We start from the raw sequence: 25,752 nt of genomic DNA, 5'->3' as shown, positions 1-25,752 counted from the left end.
TTTAGTGATACTAACCAACAGCGGCACTTAGGGACATAAAAGGGAAATGCAGAAATAGATAGATAGATAGATAGATAGATAGACAGACAGACAGACAGACAGACAGACAGACAGACAGACAGACAGATGTTGTGTCTCTGTCCAAGGTACTGGACATTATATAAAGTATTGTAATAATAATTCTAACCTCTAGAGGAGAGTCTGGTTCATCCAGGATGCTCTTTTCACTCTGTATCCGCTGCATCGTTCCTGTAGAACTGGGGTCCATTATCAGCACGTTCTGACTACCAGCTCTGCCGAACTTACAGTCACTCTTTCTGGAGTCAGTCGTCCTGCACACCTCGTAATTGTACACATGTGGCAGAGTCCCTGTCCCCAAAGTGTCTGAGTAACGTGGTGGATAATATGGAATGACAGGCAGGCTGGAGTGATACAGGATGCGAGACTGTCTCCACCTGTAGATTTTGACTGATATAATAACCACTAAACACGTGATGAAGAGGAAGGAAACTACAGCCAGAGCCAAGACTAAGTAAAAAGTCAGGTTGTCATTGTACTCCTTGTCGTGTGTCAACTCAGTGAACTCCGACAGCACTTCAGGGAAGCTGTCCGCCACCGCCACGTTAACAACGACTGTAGCTGAACGAGAGGGCTGCCCGTTGTCCTCCACTATAACAGTCAGTCTTTGTTTGACAGCATCTTTATCAGTGACTTGGCGGATAGTTCTGATTTCTCCATTCTGTAAGCCCACTTCAAACAGCGCCCTGTCTGTGGCTTTCTGCAGTTTATAGGAGAGCCAGGCATTCTGTCCAGAGTCCACATCAACAGCCACCACTTTAGTCACCAGATAGCCCACATCTGCTGAACGAGGCACCATTTCAGCCACCAGAGAGCCACCAGTCTGGACTGGGTACAGAACCTGAGGGGGGTTGTCGTTCTGGTCCCGGATCATTACTTTCACAGTCACGTTGCTGCTGAGTGGAGGAGAGCCTCCATCCTGCGCTCTTACGCGGAAGTGGAAATCTTTGATCTGCTCGTAGTCAAAAGAGCGCACTGCATGGATGACTCCACTATCAGCACTAACGGACACATATGAGGAGACTGGCACTCCGTTAACGGAGGAGTCCTCCAGTATGTAAGAAACACGGGCATTCTGGTTCCAGTCAGCGTCTGTGGCTTTGACTGTGAATATAGAGAGACCTGGTGTGTTGTTTTCTACAATGTAGGCCTCATATGAGCTCCTCTCAAAGACAGGTGCGTTATCATTAACGTCTGAGATCTGTAAGGTGAGAGTGACGCTGCTGGAGAGGGAGGGCACTCCCTCATCAGAGCAGGTCACGGTGATGTTATACTCAGAGGCTCTCTCTCTGTCTAAATCACTGTCTGTCATCAAACTATAGAAATCACTGGTTGTAGACTTCATCACAAAAGGAATATTTTCATTCATTGTGCACTGGACCTTTCCATTTTCACCTGAATCTGCATCCTTAGCATGAATCATTGTGACCGTAGTACCGGGCTTTGCGTCTTCTGTTATTACATTCGATTTAGACATGATATGAATATCAGGTTTATTGTCATTCATATCAATCACGTCAATCTTCACTTTACACGAGTCAACTAGTCCTCCGTCATCACTTGCACGAATGTTTATCTGAAATGTTCGAGCTTTTTCATAGTCAACATTTCCTATAAGCCGAATTTCACCACTTTCACCGTTTACTTCAAATAAACCACGGGCATTGTCTAATATACTGGAAATTGAATAAGTTATTCTACCGTTAGACCCATGATCCGCATCTGTTGCTGTAACTCTCATTACAGTAGTTCCGACTGCCAAATTTTCTCTTATCGAAGCTTCATAAATTGACTGCGTAAAGACGGGAGCATTGTCATTTACGTCTAAAACAGTGATTAGAATCTGCATTGTTCCTGTCATCTGCGGCTCTCCCCCATCCAGCGCCGTCAGTATCAGAGACAAGTGTTCATGTTTTTCTCTGTCAAGAGGTTTGTCTAAGATCATTTCAACGTTATTCGTTCCATCTGCCTGATCATGCAATTTAACCACAAAATTCCCTGACGGTTCAAGTTTATAGGTTTGCAGTCCATTTAAGCCTACATCAGGGTCGACGGCACGATCTAAAATGAATTTAGCCCCACGGACTGCGGATTCGCTAATTTTAAATTTGACGTCATTCTTTTCAAAGGACGGCGGGTTATCGTTAATATCTGTTATCTCAACTGTCACACTGTAAAATTCCATTGGATTTTCTAGTATAATTTGAAAATGCAAAGCGCAAGGCGTTGTTTGCCCACAGAGCGCCTCTCTGTCGATCCTATTCTTGATGAGGAGGACTCCTCTACCGTTATTCAGCTCAAAATATTCATCGGTGTCTGGAGAAAAAATACGAGCTTTACCCGATTTTAATCGTCTAACATCTAAGCCGAAATCTTTTGCCATGTTTCCAACTAGAGAGCCTTTCGACATTTCTTCAGGAATCGAGTAGCTGACCTGTCCGAGTACCGAGCTGAGAGAGAGGACCGAGAAAAACAACAGTACTTGCCCTCCCATTGTTCCCTCTGAAGATATCCCGATGACAAGCAGGTATGGATGCGATTGATTTTTAATTCCAAATGAAGAGGTTAAAGCTGATTTTCAATCATATTCCCAAAACATAAAAGAGACACGACGTCCTGTGTCCAGTAAACTGTAGACAATGAGGGTTGCTTCTCCCTCTTTCTCTCTCTAAAATAAAGCCATGATGGGAGGTACAAGAGTCGCCGTTAAAATAGAAACGGACTGGGCAACAGCGGCACTTTGAGTTCATGAACTATCATTGCATTTTAAATGTTCAAAATGAAATAACATACATATACTAAACATGAAAACTAAACATTTACTATATGGGAAACATTCGAAGAGTTTACGGTTCAAAAATTTTACTCAAAGTAATACAGATATCTGAATTACAAGATTGTGTGACGTGAATTCCTCGAGCTGTATTGATTGCATGAAATAATCAGTTAAATTATGAACTGTAAGTTACTTTTACTATGAAAAAAAAGATCATGTCGCTATCCGAGGTGCTGAAAATAAGATGACAAGCATTAATTCCTTGATATTAATTTTGAACGGTTGGGAAATTCTAACCTCCAGAGGAGAGTCTGGTTCATCCAGGATGCTCTTTTCACTCTGTATCCGCTGCATCGTTCCTGTAGAACTGGGGTCCATTATCAGCACGTTCTGACTACCAGCTCTGCCGAACTTACAGTCACTCTTTCTGGAGTCAGTCGTCCTGCACACCTCGTAATTGTACACATGTGGCAGAGTCCCTGTCCCCAAAGTGTCTGAGTAACGTGGTGGATAATATGGAATGACAGGCAGGTTGGAGTGATACAGGATGCGAGACTGTTTCCACCTGTAGATTTTGACTGATATAATAACCACTAAACACGTGATGAAGAGGAAGGAAACTACAGCCAGAGCCAAGACTAAGTAAAAAGTCAGGTTGTCATTGTACTCCTTGTCGTGGGTCAACTCAGTGAACTCCGACAGCACTTCAGGGAAGCTGTCCGCCACTGCCACGTTAACGATGACTGTAGCTGAACGAGAGGGCTGCCCGTTGTCCTCCACTATAACAGTCAGTCTTTGCTTTACAGCATCTTTATCAGTGACTTGGCGGATAGTTCTGATTTCTCCATTCTGTAAGCCCACTTCAAACAGCGCCCTGTCTGTGGCTTTCTGCAGTTTATAGGAGAGCCAGGCATTCTGTCCAGAGTCCACATCAACAGCCACCACTTTAGTCACCAGATAGCCCACATCTGCTGAACGAGGAACCATTTCAGCCACCAGAGAGCCACCAGTCTGAACTGGGTACAGAACCTGAGGGGGGTTGTCGTTCTGGTCTTGGATCATTATTTTCACAGTCACGTTGCTGCTGAGTGGAGGAGAGCCTCCATCCTGTGCTCTTACGCGGAAGTGGAAGTCTTTGATTTGCTCGTAGTCAAAAGAGCGCACTGCATGGATGACTCCACTATCAGCACTAACGGACACATACGAGGAGACTGGCACTCCGTTAACGGAGGAGTCTTCCAGTATGTAAGAAACACGGGCATTCTGGTTCCAGTCAGCGTCTGTGGCTTTGACTGTGAAAATAGAGAGACCTGGTGTGTTGTTTTCTACAATGTAGGCCTCATATGAGCTCCTCTCAAAGAGAGGTGCGTTATCATTAACGTCTGAGATCTGTAAGGTGAGAGTGACGCTGCTGGAGAGGGAGGGCACTCCCTCATCAGAGCAGGTCACAGTGATGTTATACTCAGAGGCTCTCTCTCTGTCTAAATCACTGTCTGTCATCAAACTATAGAATTTTTCTGAAACTGACTTCAATATGAAACTATTACTGTCATTGATGTCGCATTGCACTTTTCCATTTTCAGATGAATCTGCATCTTCTACATTTATCATTGTTACAACGGTGTTAGGCTTCGCATCTTCTGATATAACATTTGATTTAGACATGATATGAATGTCGGGGCGGTTGTCATTCGTGTCTATTACATCAGCTATTAATTTGCATGAACCACTTAAACCTCCGTCATCACTCGCTCGAATATTAATCTGAAAAGTTCTGGTTTTCTCATAGTCAACCTTTCCAATCAAAGTGACCTCACCGCTTCTTTTATTGATTTCAAAAATACCATAGGCATGATCTAGCATAGCTGAAATTGAATAAGTTATTCTGCCATTAGACCCGTCATCTGCATCAGTTGCAGTAACTGTCCCTACAACAGTTCCGACTGGTGCATTTTCCTTTATAAATGCTTTATAAACGGGCTGTGTAAAAACGGGAGCATTGTCATTAGCGTCTAAAACATTAATGTGAATCTGCATCGTTCCAGTCATCCGCGGCTCGCCACCATCCACCGCCGTCAGAACCAAACGTAGGTGTTCATTTCTCTCTCTGTCCAGCGGTGCATTCAGAACCATCTCCACGTTTTTACTACCCTGTCCCTGATTATTTATTTTCAGAGAAAATATATCACTTGGTTTAAGAGCATATGCTTTTAAACTATTTTCGCCCACATCAAGATCGGTCGCCCGATCTAAAACGAATGCTGTGCCACTCAGCGCAGATTCGCTTATATTAAATTGTGCCTCGTTAGTGATGAAAGTCGGAGGATTGTCATTTATATCTGTGATTTCAACAGTGACACTATAAAATTCCATCGGATTTTCTAATAAAATCTGAAAATGTATAGCGCAAGGCGTCATTTGTCCACACAGCGCCTCCCTGTCTATCCTTTCTTTAAGTAGGAGAATTCCCCTTTCGCTGTTTAGCTCGATGTAAGCTGTGTTGTCTCGAGTAAAAACCCGAGCCCTGCCGGATTTCAGTCTTTGGATGTCTAAACCTAAATCCTGAGCTATGTTACCAACGAAAGAGCCTTTCGCCATTTCCTCAGGAATAGAGTAGCTGACCTGTCCGACAGCTGCACTGAGGGAGAGGACCGAAATGAACAATAGTACTTGCCGTCTCGCTGTTATTCCTGCCATCATCAAAATATCCATATGTAAACCCTTTGTCCCGATTCACGTTAACTGAACAGAAATCCGTAACAGAAAGCCCAAGGTTTATGTATCTGCGTTCGGTTACATTCCCACAAACGGTTTTTTATTGAATCTCTCCGCTGTGCTTCTCGACAAAATAGAAGGAGATGATGGGAGGTACTACTACATATCAGCGACGAACTGATACATCCTGGTCAACAGCGTCCCTCTGAGTTCAAAGTAAAAAATACATAAGAATTACTCATGAAAACTGAAGAGTAATGTTTAGGTAGAAATGAAATTGCTGTATAAGGACTGATTGATTTTAATACGATAAACAAAACTTAGAATGAGGAAATCCATCTCCATTAAATAAGAAAGAGCAATGAGCGAGCCTATTTTGAACAGGTGATTGAGATAGAAATGAGAATGTTTTCAAATACTTAAAGATGTTTTGAACCTAGAGTGAGAATAGGCGAGAATAATATGTTTCCATCAATAAAACTCTGTATACCTGAAATTACAATCAATACCGAGAACTAGAAACAATATAAAGGCTGGACATTAAAAACAAACAAACAAAACAAAAAACAACAACAAACAAATTAAATGAAAACGAAAATCTCCTTAGGTTAAATCTATGAAATAAGTTACAAAGGTAATCTCTATCCATGGTTCTGACTGAAGACGGAAAAAGAATCACAACCACGTTACATATTAAAACGGGCCTGCATTTGCTACGGAAATGAAACTAAAATAACCAACCTCCAGAGGAGAGTCTGGTTCATCCAGGATGCTCTTTTCACTCTGTATCCGCTGCATCGTTCCTGTAGAACTGGGGTCCATTATCAGCACGTTCTGACTACCAGCTCTGCCGAACTTACAGTCACTCTTTCTGGAGTCAGTCGTCCTGCACACCTCGTAATTGTACACATGGGGCAGAGTCCCTGTCCCCAAAGTGTCTGAGTAACGTGGTGGATAATATGGAATGACAGGCAGGTTGGAGTGATACAGGATGCGAGACTGTCTCCACCTGTAGACTTTGACTGATATAATAACCACTAAACACGTGATGAAGAGGAAGGAAACTACAGCCAGAGCCAAGACTAAGTAAAAAGTCAGGTTGTCATTGTACTCCTTGTCGTGGGTCAACTCAGTGAACTCCGACAGCACTTCAGGGAAGCTGTCCGCCACCGCCACGTTAACAACAACTGTAGCTGAACGAGAGGGCTGCCCGTTGTCCTCCAATATAACAGTCAGTCTTTGTTTGACAGCATCTTTATCAGTGACTTGGCGGATAGTTCTGATTTCTCCATTCTGTAAGCCCACTTCAAACAGCGCCCTGTCTGTGGCTTTCTGCAGTTTATAGGAGAGCCAGGCATTCTGTCCAGAGTCCACATCAACAGCCACCACTTTAGTCACCAGATAGCCCACATCTGCTGAACGAGGCACCATTTCAGCCACCAGAGATCCACCAGTCTGAACTGGGTACAGAACCTGAGGGGGGTTGTCGTTCTGGTCTTGGATCATTATTTTCACAGTCACGTTGCTGCTGAGTGGAGGAGAGCCTCCATCCTGCGCTCTTACGCGGAAGTGGAAATCTTTGATCTGCTCGTAGTCAAAAGAGCGCACTGCATGGATGACTCCACTATCAGCACTAACGGACACATACGAGGAGACTGGCACTCCGTTAACGGAGGAGTCCTCCAGTATGTAAGAAACACGGGCGTTCTGGTTCCAGTCAGCGTCTGTGGCTTTGACTGTGAATATAGAGAGACCTGGTGTGTTGTTTTCTACAATGTAGGCCTCATATGAGCTCCTCTCAAAGACAGGTGCGTTATCATTAACGTCTGAGATCTGTAAGGTGAGAGTGACGCTGCTGGAGAGGGAGGGCACTCCCTCATCAGAGCAGGTCACAGTGATGTTATACTTAGAGGCTCTCTCTCTGTCTAAATCACTGTCTGTTACTAAGGTATAGAAATTATTAGATGTGGATTTCAACACGAAAGGAATATTATCACTTATAAAACATTGAACTTTACCATATTCATCTGAGTCTGGGTCTTGAATGTTAATCATTGTAACAACTGTGTTGGGCTTTGCACTCTCTGATATAATTGTTGATTTAGACATAATTTTAATCGTTGGTTCATTGTCATTTATATCAACGACATCGACAATAACTTTGCAAGAATCAGTGAGTCCTCCGTTATCCCTTGCCCGTACATTGATTTGGAAATGTCTTTTCTTTTCATAATCCAACCGCCCAATCAATTTAACTTCACCGTTTTCATCGTTTATTTCAAACATATGTCTGACGTCATCCAAAGTATTTGTGATTGAATATGTTATTTTGCCATTCAATCCATGATCAGCATCTGAAGCACGAACAGAAGTCACAGTTGTGCCTTTTGTAGCATTTTCGGATACAGTGCCTTTGTATACCTGCTGCGTAAAAACGGGTGCGTTGTCATTGACGTCTAACACTGAAATAAAAATCTGCATTGTTCCTGACATCTGTGGCTCTCCTCCATCTACAGCGGTCAACACTAACGCAATAAAATCATTTTTCTCTCTGTCCAAGGGCTTTTGTAAGACCATTTCAACATTTTTTGTACCGTCAGCTTGGTTGTGCAATTTAAGCATAAAATTATCGCTTGGTTTGAGGACATAACTTTGGAGAGTGTTTATACCCACATCCAAATCTACAGCTCTTTCTAAATCAAATTTAGCCCCAACAACAGCAGACTCACTAATGATGAATTTAATTTCATTTTTTTCAAACGTTGGCGGATTATCATTAATATCTGTTATTTCAACTGTAACACTGTAAAACTCCATAGGATTTTCTAACACAATCTGAAAATGCACAGCGCACGGCGTCGTGTCAGCGCATAACGCCTCTCTGTCTATTCGCTCTCTGATTAGAAGGACTCCTCTCTCGGCGTTTAACTCGACGTATTCTCTGCTATCACCGGAATAAACACGAGCGTTGCCCAGCTTTAGCCTTTTAACATCTAAGCCTAAATCCTGAGCTATATTTCCAACTAAGGTACCTTTCGCCATTTCCTCCGGAACAGAGTAACTGACCTGCCCGAAAGCATCACAAACAACCAGAAGTAAAATAAACAGCTGTACTTGCCGTCTCATTTTGTGTATGTGGGTCGTTAAAATTAAAAGAAAAATTCTTAAAAATCCCTTTGGATGGCAGACAGACAATCACAATTAATACGAAGAAAAACAATCCTCAGAACGGAAGGAAAATTGTGACAATTTGTGTCGCCTTTGTGCATATCCGCCTGACAAACGAAGACAATGCGGTCGGTCCTGCCGTTTCTCTCTAATACACCGAAAAGGAGAGGCGGCTCAGCAGAAAATATACCACAACTGCAACAAAGAAGGCAACAGCGGCCCATTGAGTTCAAAAAGCAAAATTGCAGGAGAAATGATGACACATAACAAAAGCGTGAATACCCAGAAAGTCACTCAATTTTAAACGTTGTGTATAACATTTTTGTTTTATAAAAACTGTCTAAAATACAAGACAAATCCCACAAAAGTTGAAAACGAGCCTAAAATCATGTTAAATACGTAAACTAAATGATATACTTATACATGTTGCTCTCCAAGGTGCTGAAAAAAAGACTAACGAAAATAACAAGTTATATTGCGCCGTTTGTGATGTAATATTAATTCTAACCTCTAGAGGAGAGTCTGGTTCATCCAGGATGCTCTTTTCACTCTGTATCCGCTGCATCGTTCCTGTAGAACTAGGATCCATTATCAGCACGTTCTGACTACCAGCTCTGCCGAACTTACAGTCACTCTTTCTGGAGTCAGTCGTCCTGCACACCTCGTAATTGTACACATGTGGCAGAGTCCCTGTGCCCAAAGTGTCTGAGTAACGTGGTGGATAATATGGAATGACAGGCAGGTTGGAGTGGTACAGGATGCGAGACTGTCTCCACCTGTAGATTTTGACTGATATAATAACCACTAAACACGTGATGAAGAGGAAGGAAACTACAGCCAGAGCCAAGACTAAGTAAAAAGTCAGGTTGTTATTGTACTCCTTGTCGTGGGTCAACTCAGTGAACTCCGACAGCACTTCAGGGAAGCTGTCCGCCACCGCCACGTTAACAACGACTGTAGCAGAACGAGAGGGCTGCCCGTTGTCCTCCACTATAACAGTCAGTCTTTGTTTGACAGCATCTTTATCAGTGACTTGGCGGATAGTTCTGATTTCTCCATTCTGTAAGCCCACTTCAAACAGCGCCCTGTCTGTGGCTTTCTGCAGTTTATAGGAGAGCCAGGCATTCTGTCCAGAGTCCACATCAACAGCCACCACTTTAGTCACCAGATAGCCCACATCTGCTGAACGAGGCACCATTTCAGCCACCAGAGAGCCACCAGTCTGGACTGGGTACAGAACCTGAGGGGGGTTGTCGTTCTGGTCTTGGATCATTATTTTCACAGTCACGTTGCTGCTGAGTGGAGGAGAGCCTCCATCCTGTGCTCTTACGCGGAAGTGGAAATCTTTGATCTGCTCGTAGTCAAAAGAGCGCACTGCATGGATGACTCCACTATCAGCACTAACGGACACATATGAGGAGACTGGCACTCCGTTAACGGAGGAGTCCTCCAGTATGTAAGAAACACGGGCATTCTGGTTCCAGTCAGCGTCTGTGGCTTTGACTGTGAATATAGAGAGACCTGGTGTGTTGTTTTCTACAATGTAGGCCTCATATGAGCTCCTCTCAAAGAGAGGTGCGTTATCATTAACGTCTGAGATCTGTAAGGTGAGAGTGACGCTGCTGGAGAGGGAGGGCACTCCCTCATCAGAGCAGGTCACAGTGATGTTATACTCAGAGGATCTCTCTCTGTCTAAATCACTGTCTGTTATGATGCTGTAAAAATTACTGGATGTAGAAGTAATTGCAAATGGTGTGTTTTTATTAATCGTACACTCGACTTTACCATTTACGTCGGAATCAGGATCATTAACACTCATTACAGCTACCACTGTGCCCGAAGGCGAATTTTCTCCTATTGAAATTGACGACGATATTATTTTTATAACTGGACTGTTGTCATTAATATCTCCTACATCAATAATGACTTTGCTCGAATCAGACAGTCCTCCTCTGTCCACTGCCTCTACGTAAATCTCATACTTTTGGGCTTTTTCATAATCAAGAGGGGCATTTAGTACAAGATGCCCGTCTTCCGTAATGACGAATACATTTGAAAGGCCCCTCATGCTATTTCCAATTACGTAGCTAACCTCCCCATTAGAGCCTTTATCTGCATCGGAGGCGCTCACTTTGGTAATGACTGTCCCGTTGACCGAGTTCTCTTTGATTTCAGCTTTGTAAACGGTTTGTGTAAAAACAGGGGCGTTATCATTAACGTCTAACACTGTAATATGAATCTGCATAGTCCCAGACCTTTGAGGCTCTCCTCCATCAACAGCTGTTAACAGCAATGATGCATACTCCTGCTTCTCTCTGTCTAGAGACTTCTGTAAAATCATCTCGACCTTTTTACCACCATCAGACTGACTGTTCATTTTAAGTATAAAATTGTCGTTGGGCTTCAATGTATAGCTCTGAAGACCATTTAATCCTATATCTGGATCTATTGCTTTTTCTAGCATGAATTTAGAACCGACGACTGCAGACTCGCTGATTTCAAAGCGCCTCTCTTCCCTTTCAAATACGGGAGCGTTGTCATTAATGTCTGTGATTACTACAGTGACGGGAAATATTTCTATTGGATTTTCTAAAGCAATTTGAAAATGTAAAGCACAAGGCGTCGTCTGGCCACAGAGAGCCTCGCGGTCTATTTTTTCTTTGATGACGAGTAGTCCCTTTTCCTTGTTAAGCTGAAGATACTCTGCATTGTCTCCGGTGTGGATACGAGCCCTGCCGGCTTGTAATCGTTTAACATCTAAACCCAAATCCTGAGCTATATAACCGACTAAAGAGCCTTTCGCCATTTCCTCGGGGATAGAGTAGCTGACCTGGCCGAACACAAAACGAGGAAAGACGACCAAGAAAAACAACAGTACTTGCCCTTTCATTGTTCTGTTAAGCACATCCGTCGAACAGAACTAATGTTCTCTCTTTGTTTCGCAATCCGCGTTACAGAGCAAAAATTAAATGTACAGCTAAGTTTTGATGAATTAAAATCCAACGATATGGTTATTCCATGAAGATTATTCGTGCCTTCTACCTTATGCACTACAGTGTATTCCGCATGCACACGAGTCCTTCGCTCTTTGAGAGGACGGAGGATGTGCCGTGTTTCAAATAATTTAAAAAAAAATGCTGACGCTGGTCAACAGCGGCCCACTGAGTTCAAAACTCGAAAGTGCAATTTTCAGGATTTAAAAGTCTCTCTAACACTACACCTATAAATTTTAGCGAAAATACCAGACAAAACACATTAATGATTCCGTTTTAATTACAAATAAGATAATACTAAATTAGACAACGAGTTCCCTTATTGATAAAATATTAATTCAATACGAAACTACTCAACTGAAGTGTAAGCAAAATAGGACAAGGATTAGGGAAAAAAAGATACACAATAATAAAAGCGATAATCCCATCGCTATCCAAGGTACTGAAATTACTTGGACAGGTAGTAAAAACAGCGGGGAATAGTATTGTATAGGTTTATCAGAATTTAAAGAGTCTAACCTCTGGGGGAGAGTCTGGTTCATCCAGGATGCTCTTTTCACTCTGTATCCGCTGCATCGTTCCTGTAGAACTGGGGTCCATTATTAGCACGTTCTGACTACCAGCTCTGCCGAACTTACAGTCACTCTTTCTGGAGTCAGTCGTCCTGCACACCTCGTAATTGTACACATGTGGAAGAGTCCCTGTCCCCAAAGTGTCTGAGTAACGTGGTGGATAATATGGAATGACAGGCAGGTTGGAGTGATACAGGATGCGAGACTGTCTCCACCTGTAGATTTTGACTGATATAATAACCACTAAACACGTGATGAAGAGGAAGGAAACTACAGCCAGAGCCAAGACTAAGTAAAAAGTCAGGTTGTCATTGTAATCCTTGTCGTGTGTCAACTCAGTGAACTCCGACAGCACTTCAGGGAAGCTGTCCGCCACCGCCACGTTAACAATGACTGTAGCTGAACGAGAGGGCTGCCCGTTGTCCTCCACTATAACAGTCAGTCTTTGTTTGACAGCATCTTTATCAGTGACTTGGCGGATAGTTCTGATTTCTCCATTCTGTAAGCCCACTTCAAACAGCGCCCTGTCTGTGGCTTTCTGCAGTTTATAGGAGAGCCAGGCATTCTGTCCAGAGTCCACATCAACAGCCACCACTTTAGTCACCAGATAGCCCACATCTGTTGAACGAGGCACCATTTCAGCCACCAGAGAGCCACCAGTCTGGACTGGGTACAGAACCTGAGGGGGGTTGTCGTTCTGGTCTTGGATCATTATTTTCACAGTCACGTTGCTGCTGAGTGGAGGAGAGCCTCCATCCTGCACTTTTACGCGGAAGTGGAAGTCTTTGATCTGCTCGTAGTCAAAAGAGCGCACTGCATGGATGACTCCACTATCAGCACTAACGGACACATACGAGGAGACTGGCACTCCGTTAACGGAGGAGTCCTCCAGTATGTAAGAAACACGGGCATTCTGGTTCCAGTCAGCGTCGGTGGCTTTGACTGTGAATATAGAGAGACCAGGTGTGTTGTTTTCTACAATGTAGGCCTCATATGAGCTTCTCTCAAAGACAGGTGTGTTATCATTAACGTCTGAGATCTGTAAGGTGAGAGTGACGCTGCTGGAGAGGGAGGGCACTCCCTCATCAGAGCAGGTCACAGTGATGTTATACTCAGAGGCTCTCTCTCTGTCTAAATCACTGTCTGTTACTAAGGTATAGAAATTATTTTCCGTTGATTGTAATATGAACGGAATATTTTCATTTATTGTGCAGCTGACTTTGCCATTCTCGCTGTCGTCTATGTCTTGAATATTAATTATTGTCACTACAGTGTTGCTTTTGATATCTTCAGATATAACATTTGTTTCAGACATTATATTAATAATGGGGTGATTATCGTTCACATCTATAACGTCAACTATTACTTTGCATGTGTCCGTTAGTCCTCCGTCATCACTTGCACGCACATTTATCCGATAATTGTTTGACTTTTCGTAGTCAATATTTCCTGTTAATCTAACCTCGCCCGTGTGTTCATTTACCTCAAACAACTGTCTGACATCGTCTAAAGTATTTCTGATCGAATACGTTATTCGTCCATTTGATCCGTAATCAGCATCTGATGCACTGACTATGGTTACAACTGTGCCTCTTGGTGAATTTTCTGCGACATTAGCTTTGTATACCGACTTCGTGAAAACGGGTGCATTATCATTAGCATCTAACACCGTGATCTGAATCTGCATTGTCCCTGACAGCTGAGGTTCTCCTCCATCTACGGCCGTCAACACTAAAGATAAATGTTCATTTTTCTCTCTGTCAAGAGGCTGTTTTAAAACCATCTCAACATTTCGGGAGCCGTCTGCCTGATTGTGTAATTTAAGAGCAAAATTATCAGTCGGTTTGAGGATGTAGTTTTGGAGACCATTAATTCCCACATCCAAATCCACCGCCCTTTCTAAATCAAATTTCGACCCGATGACTGCAGACTCGCTTATTTTAAATTTAATATCCCCTTTTTCGAAAAGGGGGGTATTATCATTTATATCCACAATTTCAACATGTACTCTGTAAAATTCAATAGGTTTCTCTAAAATAATTTGGAATTGTAGAGCACATGGAATCATCTGACCACAGAGCGTCTCTCTGTCTATTCTTTCTTTGATAAGGAGGACTCCCCTATCTTTATTTAGCTCAATATATTCTCTGCTATCACCAAAAAACACACGAGCCTTGCGTGATTTTAGTTTCTCCACGTCCAAACCCAAATCTTGTGCTATTCTTCCAATTACGGAACCCACTGACATTTCCTCGTTAATGGAGTAGCTGACATGCCCCAAAACGGAGCTGACAAAAAGGAACGAGACAAAAAACGGTACTTGCCGTTTCATTGTTCTCCTCGGTAATATGACAAAGGCAGAAACACACGTTTTTTTCTGCTGAATAAAATGCGTCAACCTTTATTCCCAAGGAACGCCAGAAAGTCAATGCATATTCCTCGACAAAGAACAAAACAATAACCGAGACATGTTTTCCCGTCCACTCGAAAACGTCGTGTCCTCTATCCAGTATGTGCCTCCTGTCGCTGGGGTTTTAAGATTGGGGAGGAACTGTTGACAACGTACGCTTGCAGAGTAACATGCTAGACTGCAGCGTCCCTCAGAGTACAGACGGCAAAACTACAGGAGAAAAGATGAAAAAACAAAAACAAAAAAAGAAACATTTGGAGCGATCTCAAAAATATTAAAGTTAAACGATTTTATACTGTCAACTGGTATTCTATGTCATTAAATGCAATTGAAAGTGAATTAAAGATATCGCAAGAAAAATAGGTTGGTGTAGGGAATTCCCCAAGATTGAAACCCCCCCAAAAAAACAAAAACAGAAGACACTGACACTCATGTACACAGATATAGAATGAACACGCTGTCAGCGATTGAATACAACATGGTGAGCAAATGCAACAGAAATGGGGCTTATGTGTCGTAACATTCTCATCTTTACAGGAAAGCCTGTTACAACTGATATGACTTTTTCAGGCCTAAAATGCCGTTTTCAATAACTATTCCAATACACTATTAAAATGTCCTAAAATATTTAGACTACTAATATGAAAAATAAGTACTAAAATATGGCTTAGCTGGGTTTGGAATACCTTGGTAAATATAGATCAACACAGCAATAATTGCTTAGTTTTGCACACAAATTACAACATGTAAATTGGTTTCTAATACCTTTCTCAAATTATGAAATGGCTAAAATGATAGAAAGAAGATAATGTGAGAAAATACAAGTGTAGTTTTATCTTTCCAACCACTTTAGTGTGTAACATAACGATTATTCAGAAACGTATTATTCAGAAATGCTAACCTCTAGAGGAGAGTCTGGTTCATCCAGGATGCTCTTTTCACTCTGTATCCGCTGCATCGTTCCTGTAGAACTGGGGTCCATTATCAGCACGTTCTGACTACCAGCTCTGCCGAACTTACAGTCACTCTTTCTGGAGTCAGTCGTCCTACACACCTCGTAATTGTACACATGTGGCAGAGTCCCTGTCCCCAAAGTGTCTGAGTAACGTGGTGGATAATATGGAATGACGGGCAGGTTGGAGTGATACAGGATGCGAGACTGTCTCCACCTGTAGATTTTGACTGATATAATAACCACTAAACACGTGATGAAGAGGAAGGAAACTACAGCCAGAGCCAAGACTAAGTAAAAAGTCAGGTTGTCATTGTACTCCTTGTCGTGGGTCAACTCAGTGAACTCCGACAGCACTTCAGGGAAGCTGTCCGCCACTGCCACGTTAACAACGACTGTAGCTGAACGGGAAGGCTGCCCGTTGTCCTCCACTATAACAGTCAGTCTTTGCTTGACAGCATCTTTATCAGTGACTTGGCGGATAGTTCTGATTTCTCCATTCTGTAAGCCCACTTCAAACAGCGCCCTGTCTGTGGCTTTCTGCAGTTTATAGGAGAGCCAGGCGTTCTGTCCAGAGTCCACATCAACAGCCACCACTTTAGTCACCAGATAGCCCACATCTGCTGAACGAGGCACCATTTCAGCCACCAGAGAGCCACCAGTCTGGACTGGGTACAGAACCTGAGGAGGGTTGTCGTTCTGGTCCTGGATCATTATTTTCACAGTCACGTTGCTGCTGAGTGGAGGAGAGCCTCCATCCTGCGCTTTTACGCGGAAGTGGAAGTCTTTGATATGCTCGTAGTCAAAAGAGCGCACTGCATGGATGACTCCACTATCAGCACTAACGGACACATATGAGGAGACTGGCACTCCGTTAACGGAGGAGTCCTCCAGTATGTAAGAAACACGGGCATTCTGGTTCCAGTCAGCGTCTGTGGCTTTGACTGTGAATATAGAGAGACTTGGTGTATTGTTTTCTACAATGTAGGCCTCATATGAGCTCCTCTCAAAAACAGGTGCGTTATCATTAACGTCTGAGATCTGTAAGGTGAGAGTGACGCTGCTGGAGAGGGAGGGCACTCCCTCATCAGTGCAGATCACAGTGATGTTATAGTTAGAGGCTCTCTCTCTGTCTAAATCACTGTCTGTCACTAAACTATAGAAATTGTTAGATGTAAATTTAATTTCAAATGGAATATTTTCATTTATCACGCAATTCACTTTCCCATTATTTTCAGAATCAGGGTCATTTACGCTCATTAAAGCTATTACTGTCTTGCGGGCTGAGTCCTCCGGTATTGAGCCTGACGCTGAAATCATATTTACAACGGGTCTGTTGTCATTCACGTCAATTACATCAATGATTAGTTTACTTGAGTCAGAGAGTCCACCTTGACCGATTGCTTCTATGTCTATATTATAATTTTTTTCAATTTCGTAGTCAATCAGACCATCTAATATCACATCACCTTCATTATTAATATGAAATAACTTTGAAACTGTATCCATGCTATTTCCGATTACATAGGTCACCTCTCCATTTGTGCCTTTGTCTGCGTCAGAAGCCGTGACCTTAGTAACAAGTGTTCCCTTAACAGAGTTTTCCGTAATACTTGCTTTGTAAACGGGTTTACTAAAAACAGGTGCATTATCGTTTGCATCTAACACGGTAACATAGATTTTCATTGTTCCTGTCATTTGCGGTTCACCTCCATCTTCCGCAGTCAAAACTAAAGATATATGTTCTTGTTTCTCTCGGTCCAATGGCTTCTGTAAAATCATTTCTACTTTCTTGCTTCCATCACTTTGTGCGTGCAATTTAAGAACAAAATTGTCACTCGGCTTAAGAGTGTATCTCTGCAGTCCATTCAGTCCGATATCTGGGTCTATTGCTTTTTCTAGCATAAACTTAGAGCCGACGGTCGCTGATTCGCTGATTTCAAACACTCTCTCCTCCTTTTGGAAAACTGGAGCATTATCATTAACATCGGTAATTTCAACCGTAACTGGGAATAATTCCAGTGGGCTCTCTAACGTTATTTGAAAATGTAAAGCACAAGGCGTTGTCTGTCTGCACAGGACTTCGCGGTCTATTTTTTCTTTAATGAGGAGGACTCCTCTTTCTCTATTCAGCTCGATGTACTGAACGCTGTCTCCGGTATAGAGACGAGCTTTACCTGACCTAAGACGTTTGACATCTAAACCTAAATCTTGGGCTATATTGCCCACCAAAGATCCTTTCGCCATTTCTTCTGGAACTGAATAGCTAACCTGCCCGACCACATAACTGAGGCAGAAAATGGAGATTATCAGTACTTGCCGTTCCATTGTTCTGTCCGACACCGCTGTCACACCACAGTTATGTTGTTTTATTCCGTTTAACGATTAAAATTCCACCAAAATGAATAGAAAAGATAAAAAGGAATCTGTTTTAATCCACCCGTTACAGTAGGAATCCGTTTTAAGGTGCCTGTGATTTTGATCTGATTCCTAAACTGTGCGTCCTACGTCTGAGTATGCTTCGTAATATGCCGGGATGCTGACTGGATGGATGTGTTATTAAAGAGAGTCAATAACTTGACACATTGTGCAACAGCGGCGCGATGAGTTCACAAGGTGAAAGTACACGAGACAAACAGTAGAAGAAGAAGGACAAAAAAGAAGCAGAAAAAAGAAAGCGCGTGTCTATAATGAAAATGAGGAGGATGACAGAAAAACCAAACGGCGTTTTCTCATCTTAAGCAACACTGGAATGAACGTAACAATGGAAATTCATTCACACAGAATGAAAACGAGAGATTGTTGAAAAAAAAAAAGAATTTACAAGAGGCGCATAAAAAGGACTAACAATGTAGAACTGTGCCCTATTTGTCACTGTCCAAGGTGCTGAATCGCTGTTGGACTCGCGTTTATTTTTCACAGAATAGTACCTCACGCATACACGCAGATTAAAAAATATATATTAAACCCAAAAGACAGACCTCTATAGCAGAGTCTGGTTCATCCAGAAACACAAGTCTGGTGCAGACATCTTGATGCATGCTCAATCATCCAGGTAAGCAAATCCTCAAAAGTTAATTCTGTTCATCTGGACATAACGTTTTCAGTGGGACAAACGTTTCGTCACTCATCAGTCTCAGCTGACTGCAGATTTCCCCAATCTTATAAGCAGTACATTTGCATAATGACTGAAACTAGCACCACTGAAGGAACAATGGGCTGGGAGGTTCGTTCCTAGGAACTGAAGAAGTCACTTGGATGAGCGACAAAACCTTTCTCCCACTGAAACGCTACGTCAAGATGAACAGAATCACCGATCTGGTTCAGACAGAAAAAAAGTTAACACTTCAAAGTTGGCCAAATCATTTTTAACTAACCTCCAGAGGAGAGTCAGAAGAATCTCACAAAAGTTGAAAACCATCCCCAAATAATGTTAAATACGTAGCAGTTTTTTCATAACAAACTAAATGATATACTTATACATGTTACTCTCTAAGGTGCTGAAGAAAACAAAGATTAACTAAAATAACAAGTTATTGTCCAGGGTGTACCCCGCCTCTCGGCTTATGACAGCTGGGATAAGGTTCAGCACCCCCGCAACCCCGAAAAGGATAAGCGGAAGCGAATAGATGTATGTATGTAGAAAGACGACAAAAGTGTAAATACCCAGAAAGCCACTTAAATTTAAATGGTGTGTATAACATTGTATATAAAAACTGTCTAAAATAAAAGAAGAATCTCACAAAAGTTGAAAACGATCCTCAGATCACATTAAATACGTAGTAGTCTTTTTCATATCAAGCTAAATTATATCGTTACATGTTGCTCTCCAAGGTGCAGAAAAAAAAGAAAGACTAACTAAAATAACAAGTTATAAAGATATATTGTGCCATTTGTGATGTAATAATTATTCTAACCTCCAGAGGAGAGTCTGGTTCATCCAGGATGCTTTTTTCACTCTGTATCCGCTGCATCGTTCCTGTAGAACTGGGGTCCATTATCAGCACGTTCTGACTACCAGCTCTGCCGAACTTACAGTCACTCTTTCTGGAGTCAGTCGTCCTGCACACCTCGTAATTGTACACATGTGGCAGAGTCCCTGTCCCCAAAGTGTCTGAGTAACGTGGTGGATAATATGGAATGACAGGCAGGTTGGAGTGATACAGGATGCGAGACTGTCTCCACCTGTAGATTTTGACTGATATAATAACCACTAAACACGTGATGAAGAGGAAGGAAACTACAGCCAGAGCCAAGACTAAGTAAAAAGTCAGGTTGTCATTGTACTCCTTGTCGTGTGTCAACTCAGTGAACTCCGACAGCACTTCAGGGAAGCTGTCCGCCACCGCCACGTTAACAACAACTGTAGCTGAACGAGAGGGCTGTCCGTTGTCCTCCACTATAACAGTCAGTCTCTGTTTGACAGTATCTTTATCAGTGACTTGGCGGATAGTTCTGATTTCTCCATTCTGTAAGCCCACTTCAAACAGCGCCCTGTCTGTGGCTTTCTGCAGTTTATAGGAGAGCCAGGCATTCTGTCCAGAGTCCACATCAACAGCCACCACTTTAGTCACCAGATAGCCCACATCTGCTGAACGAGGCACCATTTCAGCCACCAGAGAGCCACCAGTCTGGACTGGGTACAGAACCTGAGGGGGGTTGTCGTTCTGGTCTTGGATCATTATTTTCACAGTCACGTTGCTGCTGAGTGGAGGAGAGCCTCCATCCTGCGCTTTTACGCTGAAGTGGAAATCTTTGATCTGCTCGTAGTCAAAAGAGCGCACTGCATGGATGACTCCACTATCAGCACTAACGGACACATACGAGGAGACTGGCACCCCGTTAACGGAGGAGTCCTCCAGTATGTAAGAAACACGGGCATTCTGATTCCAGTCAGCGTCTGTTGCTTTCACTGTGAATATAGAGAGACCTGGTGTGTTGTTTTCTACAATATAGGCCTCATATGAGCTTCTCTCAAAGACAGGTGCGTTATCATTAACGTCTGAGATCTGTAAGGTGAGAGTGACACTGCTGGAAAGAGAGGGCACTCCCTCATCAGTGCAGGTCACAGTGATATTATAATGAGACGCAACTTCTCTGTCTAAAGCAACCTCTGTCAGCAAATTGTAAAAGCCATTCATGGTATTAAGTATTTTAAAAGGAGCATTATCATTAATATTACACTTCACCTCTCCATTCCTGTCAGAGTCAGGGTCATTCACGCTTAGCATTGCAATTACAGTACTCTCAGGCGAGTCTTCTAAAATGGCATCTGACTTAGAGAGTATTTTCAGCTGAGGGCTGTTGTCATTGACATCAGTAACATCTAAGAGAATCTTACTGGAATCAGAGAGCCCACCATTGTCCGTAGCTTCTATATCTATTTGGAAGAGCTTCGTTTTTTCATAGTCTATTTGACCGATCACGATAACCTCTCCAGTTTTTCTATCAATCTGAAATAAATCGGACAAACGACGTTTGCTGTTTGAAATTGCGTATGATATTTCCCCGTTAGAGCCTCCATCTTTGTCAGATGCTCTAACAGTTATAACGCTGGTTCCAGCCGGTGAATTCTCGGTTATTGTTGCTTTATATACTGGCTTAGTGAAAATTGGTGCATTGTCGTTTGCATCCAATACGTTAACAGTGATCTGCATTGTACCTGACATACGCGGCTGCCCGCCATCCTGAGCAGTTAATAATAACAATATATGTTGATCTTGCTCTCGATCCAGAGGCTTCTGTAGAATCATTTCCACCTTCTTACTCCCATCCGCTTGGTTCTCTAATTTCAGCGCAAAGTTGTTTGTTGGATTAAGGGAATAGCTCTGGAGACCATTTGTACCGATGTCAGCATCGATGGCTTTCTCCAGCACAAATTTAGACCCAATGATGGTTGACTCGCTGATTTCGAAGCGCTTTTCGCTCGATGCAAAGCTGGGAGCATTGTCATTAATATCTGTGATTTCTATTGTTATTCGAAACAGTTCCATCGGATTTTCCAGAATCATCTGTAAAAGTAAAGCACAGGGCGTCGTGTCGCCACACAGCGTTTCTCTGTCTATCCTTTCTTTTATAAGGAGGACACCACGGTCTCTATTCAGCTCAATATATTCGGCACTATCTCCAGAATGAACGCGCGCTCTGCCGGATTTCAGCCTTTTAATGTCTAAACCTAAATCCTGAGCCACATTACACACTAAAGACCCTTTCTCCATTTCCTCAGGAATGGAGTAACTGACCTGCCCGAACACCGAGGTGAGAAAGAAAACCAAGAAGAACAACAGTACTTGCCGCCTCATTGCTTTGCAGGGATAATCCTGTGTCCTTTTAATAAAACTGCAATCCACACGAATCATGATAATAATTCCGACCATATCTCAAAGACAGTTTCAGCGAAAAAAGAATAACTTTTCGATCTCCGTAAGCGGTATTCCTTATAAAAGAGAACAGGCGGTTACTGTGCGTTTCATTGTCTACCAGTGTGCAAATCTAAAGGGGAGGTACATTTTTCAGCGTTGACGAATGCTGCCATACTCGAGCCAATAGCGGCCCTTTCTGTTCAACAGACCAAACAGCAAAATCTGGAATGAGGATGATGATGATGATGCTCATAGAAAACAAAAACAACAACTATTATTATTATTATTATTATTATTATTATTATTATTATTATTATGACGACTAGTAAACTTTAAAGCTTTTAGATAATCTAACCTGTTACAGATTAGATTATATTACACAACTGACAATGTAACCATTTAAGTGTTTTAATAATTAAAACTAATGCGTCATACCTCATGCCTAATAGGTTCAAAGGTTAGTGACTTTATGTAAGCATATTCACTGGTGGGGTTGTGGCTCCTCCAACACCAACGGCCGTGGCAGGCTAAACATGAGGATACTGACTACACGCAACAATAAACACATAAAATGCACCTCTGAGCTATTTGTTCCTTTTATTCCACATTGTACTGTCCAAACCCACAACTCAGTACATTGGATCAAATGTATTACAAATGCAGAGACTGCACAAACAAACATGACTGCAACTGACAAAATATTACACCAATTGTTATGTCAAACTGCAACATCAGACTACGGCATCAACTAGTGCATTAAACTATACATCAAGCTGCGGTCAATAGAAAGTTTCCCATAATGCTCACCCTACCTTTCTGCTCATCAAACAGCAGGTGCTGTGAACAGGTGAGTGCAACGACATTTATCATCTAATACACACCCATGAGTCACGCCCCACAACCGTGCACCAATACAGTGTGTGAACTTAAACCAACCCTCTTAATCCAAAAAAGGAAAGACTAACATATGGCTCCTACAGGTAGTAATGCTAAAACTCCAAAGACAAGCACATGGAATATATGCAGTCTGTACTGATTGACACTGACATGTGGTAACAAAACAAATAAGAAAGCACAAATTAACCTAGATACTGAAAAAGTCATAAGCCACTTGACAGATCGAAAACAGTGCAAAGATTCCAAAAGTATGAAATATCAGCATGTAAGTCTAACCTCAAGAGGAGAGTCTGGTTCATCCAGGATGCTCTTTTCACTCTGTATCCGCTGCATCGTTCCTGTAGAACTGGGGTCCATTATCAGCACGTTCTGACTACCAGCTCTGCCGAACTTACAGTCACTCTTTCTGGAGTCAGTCGTCCTGCACACCTCGTAGTTGTAAACATGTGGCAGAGTCCCTGTCCCCAAAGTGTCTGAGTAACGTGGTGGATAATATGGAATGACAGGGAGGTTGGAGTGATACAGGATGCGAGACTGTCTCCACCTGTAGATTTTGACTGATATAATAACCACTAAACACGTGATGAAGAGGAAGGAAACTACAGCCAGAGCCAAGACTAAGTAAAAAGTCAGGTTGTCATTGTACTCCTTGTCGTGGGTCAACTCAGTGAACTCTGACAGCACTTCAGGGAAGCTGTCCGCCACCGCCACGTTAACAACAACTGTAGCTGAACGAGAGGGCTGTCCGTTGTCCTCCACTATAACAGTCAGTCTCTGTTTGACAGTATCTTTATCAGTGACTTGGCGGATAGTTCTGATTTCTCCATTCTGTAAGCCCACTTCAAACAGCGCCCTGTCTGTGGCTTTCTGCAGTTTGTAGGAGAGCCAGGCATTCTGTCCAGAGTCCACATCAACAGCCACCACTTTAGTCACCAGATAACCCACATCTGCTGAACGAGGCACCATTTCAGCCACCAGAGATCCACCAGTCTGGACTGGGTACAGAACCTGAGGGGGGTTGTCGTTCTGGTCCTGGATCATTATTTTCACAGTCACGTTGCTGCTGAGTGGAGGAGAGCCTCCATCCTGCGCTTTTACGAGGAAGTGGAAATCTTTGATCTGCTCGTAGTCAAAAGAGCGCACTGCATGGATAACTCCACTATCAGCACTAACGGACACATACGAGGAGACTGGCACTCCGTTAACGGAGGAGTCCTCCAGTATGTAAGAAACACGGGCATTCTGGTTCCAGTCAGCGTCTGTGGCTTTCACTGTGAATATAGAAAGACCTGGTGTGTTGTTTTCTACAATGTAGGCCTCATATGAGCTCCTTTCAAAGACAGGTGCGTTATCATTAACGTCTGAGATCTGTAAGGTGAGAGTGACGCTGCTGGAGAGGGAGGGCACTCCCTCATCAGAGCAGGTCACAGTGATGTTATACTCAGAGGCTCTCTCTCTGTCTAAATCACTGTCTGTTACTAAGCTGTAGAAATTATTAGATGCTGACTTAATAGACAAATGTGTATTATCATTGATAAAACAGTGGACTTTACCGTTTTCATTTGAATCTGGGTCTTGAACATTCATCATCGCAACAACAGTGTTAGGTTTAGAGTGTTCAGATATCATATTTGATTTTGACATTATATTAATCGTTGGCTTGTTGTCGTTTATATCCACCACTTCAACGATAACTTTGCACGAATCTGTAAGTCCACCATCATCACTTGCACGTATGTTAATATGGTAATTTCGTGCATTTTCATAATCAATGTTTCCAATTAATTTTATTTCTCCACTTTCTTCATGTATCTGAAACAAGGCATGCGCTTGATCTAAACTGTTTGTAATGGAATATTTTATTCTACCATTTGATCCATGATCTGCATCTGACGCACTAACACTCGTGACAACTGTCCCTTCCGGGGCGTTTTCAAAAACAGTGGCTGTGTAGGTGGACTGTGTGAAGACAGGCGCATTATCATTAGCATCTAATACTGTGATGAAAATTCGAATTGTACCTGACATTTGCGGATCTCCGCCATCAAAGGCTGTTAGAACTAGTGATATCGACTCTTCCTTTTCTCTGTCAAGAGGCTTCTGTAAAATCATTTCAGCCTTTTCCGTTCCACTACCTTGACTGTCCCCTTTCAGTACAAAATTATCGGTAGGTTTAAGCTCATATTTCTGAAGACCATTTTTGCCGACATCAAGATCAATTGCTCTGTCCAGAACAAATTTTCCTCCGATTACAGCAGATTCACTGATTTTAAAGGTTACCTCGCTTTTCTCAAAGGTGGGGGGGTTGTCATTTATGTCTATAATCTCGACTGTGACACTGTAAAACTCCATAGGGTTTTCTAAAATGATCTGAAAATGTAAAGCACAAGGTGTTGTCTGCCTGCAAATCGCTTCTCTGTCGATCCTCTCTTTGATTAGAAGAAGTCCGCGTTCCCCGTTTAGCTCAATATATTCCACACCGTCTCCCGTATAAACGCGAGCTCTTCCAGATTTCAGTCGTTTTGTATCCAAACCCAAATCTTGGGCAATATTACCGACTAAAGAGCCACTCGGCATCTCCTCGGGAATAGAGTAGCTGATTTGGCCGATGACTGGACCGAGATAAAAGACCAAGGAAAACAACAGCGCTTGCCATTTCATTGTTCTGTTCGAACTGTTCCCTTGGAAAATTAGCAGGAAAAAACTATTATCCACAATTACCGAATGTCCCTTACAGGTGATAAAACACAGACATCACTCCGAAACCATTTGAATCGGTTAAAGAAAGGTTGAAAACGGCTCTAGTTAAAATGATCTCCGACGTTTGAA

At 42.5% G+C, this 25,752-nt stretch overlaps 6 protein-coding genes across 12 annotated transcripts in view; all 6 read right to left on the bottom strand.

Moving 5' to 3' along the window:
* LOC146638834 (protocadherin gamma-A11-like) overlaps positions 1 to 25,752 on the bottom strand; it is a 227,557-nt gene that overhangs the window by 58,681 nt on the left and 143,124 nt on the right. The window contains exon 1 of one of the 7 annotated variants that reach the window (XM_085362555.1): positions 3,152 to 5,801. The exons of 5 other annotated variants lie outside the window; for them this stretch is intronic. In XM_085362555.1, the coding sequence (XP_085218681.1) occupies positions 3,152 to 5,566 (2,415 nt within the window). In that variant the 5' untranslated portion in view covers positions 5,567 to 5,801. Of the gene's footprint in view, positions 1 to 187; positions 2,597 to 3,151; positions 5,802 to 25,752 lie in introns of those variants that run through there. One more of the 7 variants, XM_085362587.1, reaches the window with a different exon arrangement.
* On the bottom strand, positions 6,263 to 11,683 carry LOC146638868 (protocadherin beta-16-like). The gene is made up of 3 exons (XM_085374112.1): positions 9,246 to 11,683; positions 8,382 to 8,635; positions 6,263 to 7,094 (listed from the first exon to the last, which is right to left on the bottom strand). Exons 1-3 carry the CDS (start codon positions 11,625 to 11,627, stop codon positions 6,263 to 6,265), a joined length of 3,468 nt encoding a protein of 1,155 aa, XP_085230238.1. The 5' UTR covers positions 11,628 to 11,683.
* LOC146638867 (protocadherin beta-16-like) lies at positions 12,229 to 14,886 on the bottom strand. The gene has a single exon (XM_085374099.1). The coding sequence runs from the start codon at positions 14,632 to 14,634 to the stop codon at positions 12,229 to 12,231; it is 2,406 nt and encodes an 801-aa protein (XP_085230225.1). The 5' UTR covers positions 14,635 to 14,886.
* Positions 15,596 to 18,173, bottom strand: LOC146638866 (protocadherin beta-16-like). Its single transcript, XM_085374086.1, has one exon. It carries the CDS (start codon positions 17,990 to 17,992, stop codon positions 15,596 to 15,598), a length of 2,397 nt encoding a protein of 798 aa, XP_085230212.1. The 5' UTR covers positions 17,993 to 18,173.
* LOC146638865 (protocadherin beta-16-like) lies at positions 18,899 to 22,252 on the bottom strand. Its single transcript, XM_085374075.1, has 2 exons — positions 19,582 to 22,252; positions 18,899 to 18,982 (listed from the first exon to the last, which is right to left on the bottom strand). The coding sequence occupies exons 1-2, from the start codon at positions 22,039 to 22,041 to the stop codon at positions 18,899 to 18,901; spliced, it is 2,544 nt and encodes an 847-aa protein (XP_085230201.1). The 5' UTR covers positions 22,042 to 22,252.
* On the bottom strand, positions 23,182 to 25,732 carry LOC146638864 (protocadherin gamma-A2-like). The gene has a single exon (XM_085374064.1). The coding sequence runs from the start codon at positions 25,582 to 25,584 to the stop codon at positions 23,182 to 23,184; it is 2,403 nt and encodes an 800-aa protein (XP_085230190.1). The 5' UTR covers positions 25,585 to 25,732.

This window comes from Diplotaxodon limnothrissa, linkage group LG2 (assembly GCF_057381915.1).
Source record: "Diplotaxodon limnothrissa isolate DT_005_m linkage group LG2, D_limnothrissa_male_GT1.1, whole genome shotgun sequence".
Taxonomy (NCBI): Eukaryota; Metazoa; Chordata; class Actinopteri; order Cichliformes; family Cichlidae; genus Diplotaxodon; species Diplotaxodon limnothrissa.
The sequence above is the reverse complement of the archived record's forward strand: the minus strand, read 5'-3'. Positions and strand labels throughout refer to the sequence as shown.

Excerpts from the sequence above, each read along its gene's own strand:
- LOC146638865 (XM_085374075.1), bottom strand. The coding sequence starts at position 22,041 with ATGGTCGGAATTATTATCATGATTCGTGTGGATTGCAGTTTTATTAAA. Across the intron at positions 18,983-19,581 it reads AACCAGACTCTCCTCTGGAG|ATCGGTGATTCTGTTCATCT; the intron begins GTTAGAATAATT and ends TGTCTGAACCAG.
- LOC146638867 (XM_085374099.1), bottom strand. The coding sequence starts at position 14,634 with ATGAAACGGCAAGTACCGTTTTTTGTCTCGTTCCTTTTTGTCAGCTCC.
- LOC146638866 (XM_085374086.1), bottom strand. The coding sequence starts at position 17,992 with ATGGAACGGCAAGTACTGATAATCTCCATTTTCTGCCTCAGTTATGTG.
- LOC146638864 (XM_085374064.1), bottom strand. The coding sequence starts at position 25,584 with ATGAAATGGCAAGCGCTGTTGTTTTCCTTGGTCTTTTATCTCGGTCCA.
- LOC146638868 (XM_085374112.1), bottom strand. The coding sequence starts at position 11,627 with ATGAAAGGGCAAGTACTGTTGTTTTTCTTGGTCGTCTTTCCTCGTTTT. Across the intron at positions 8,636-9,245 it reads AACCAGACTCTCCTCTAGAG|GTCAGTTACTCTGTTCCGGA; the intron begins GTTAGAATTAAT and ends GCTTTCGGGCAG. Across the intron at positions 7,095-8,381 it reads GTGTTAGAAAATCCTATGGA|CAACGTGACTGTGAAAATAA; the intron begins GTTTTACAGTGT and ends TCCACTCAGCAG.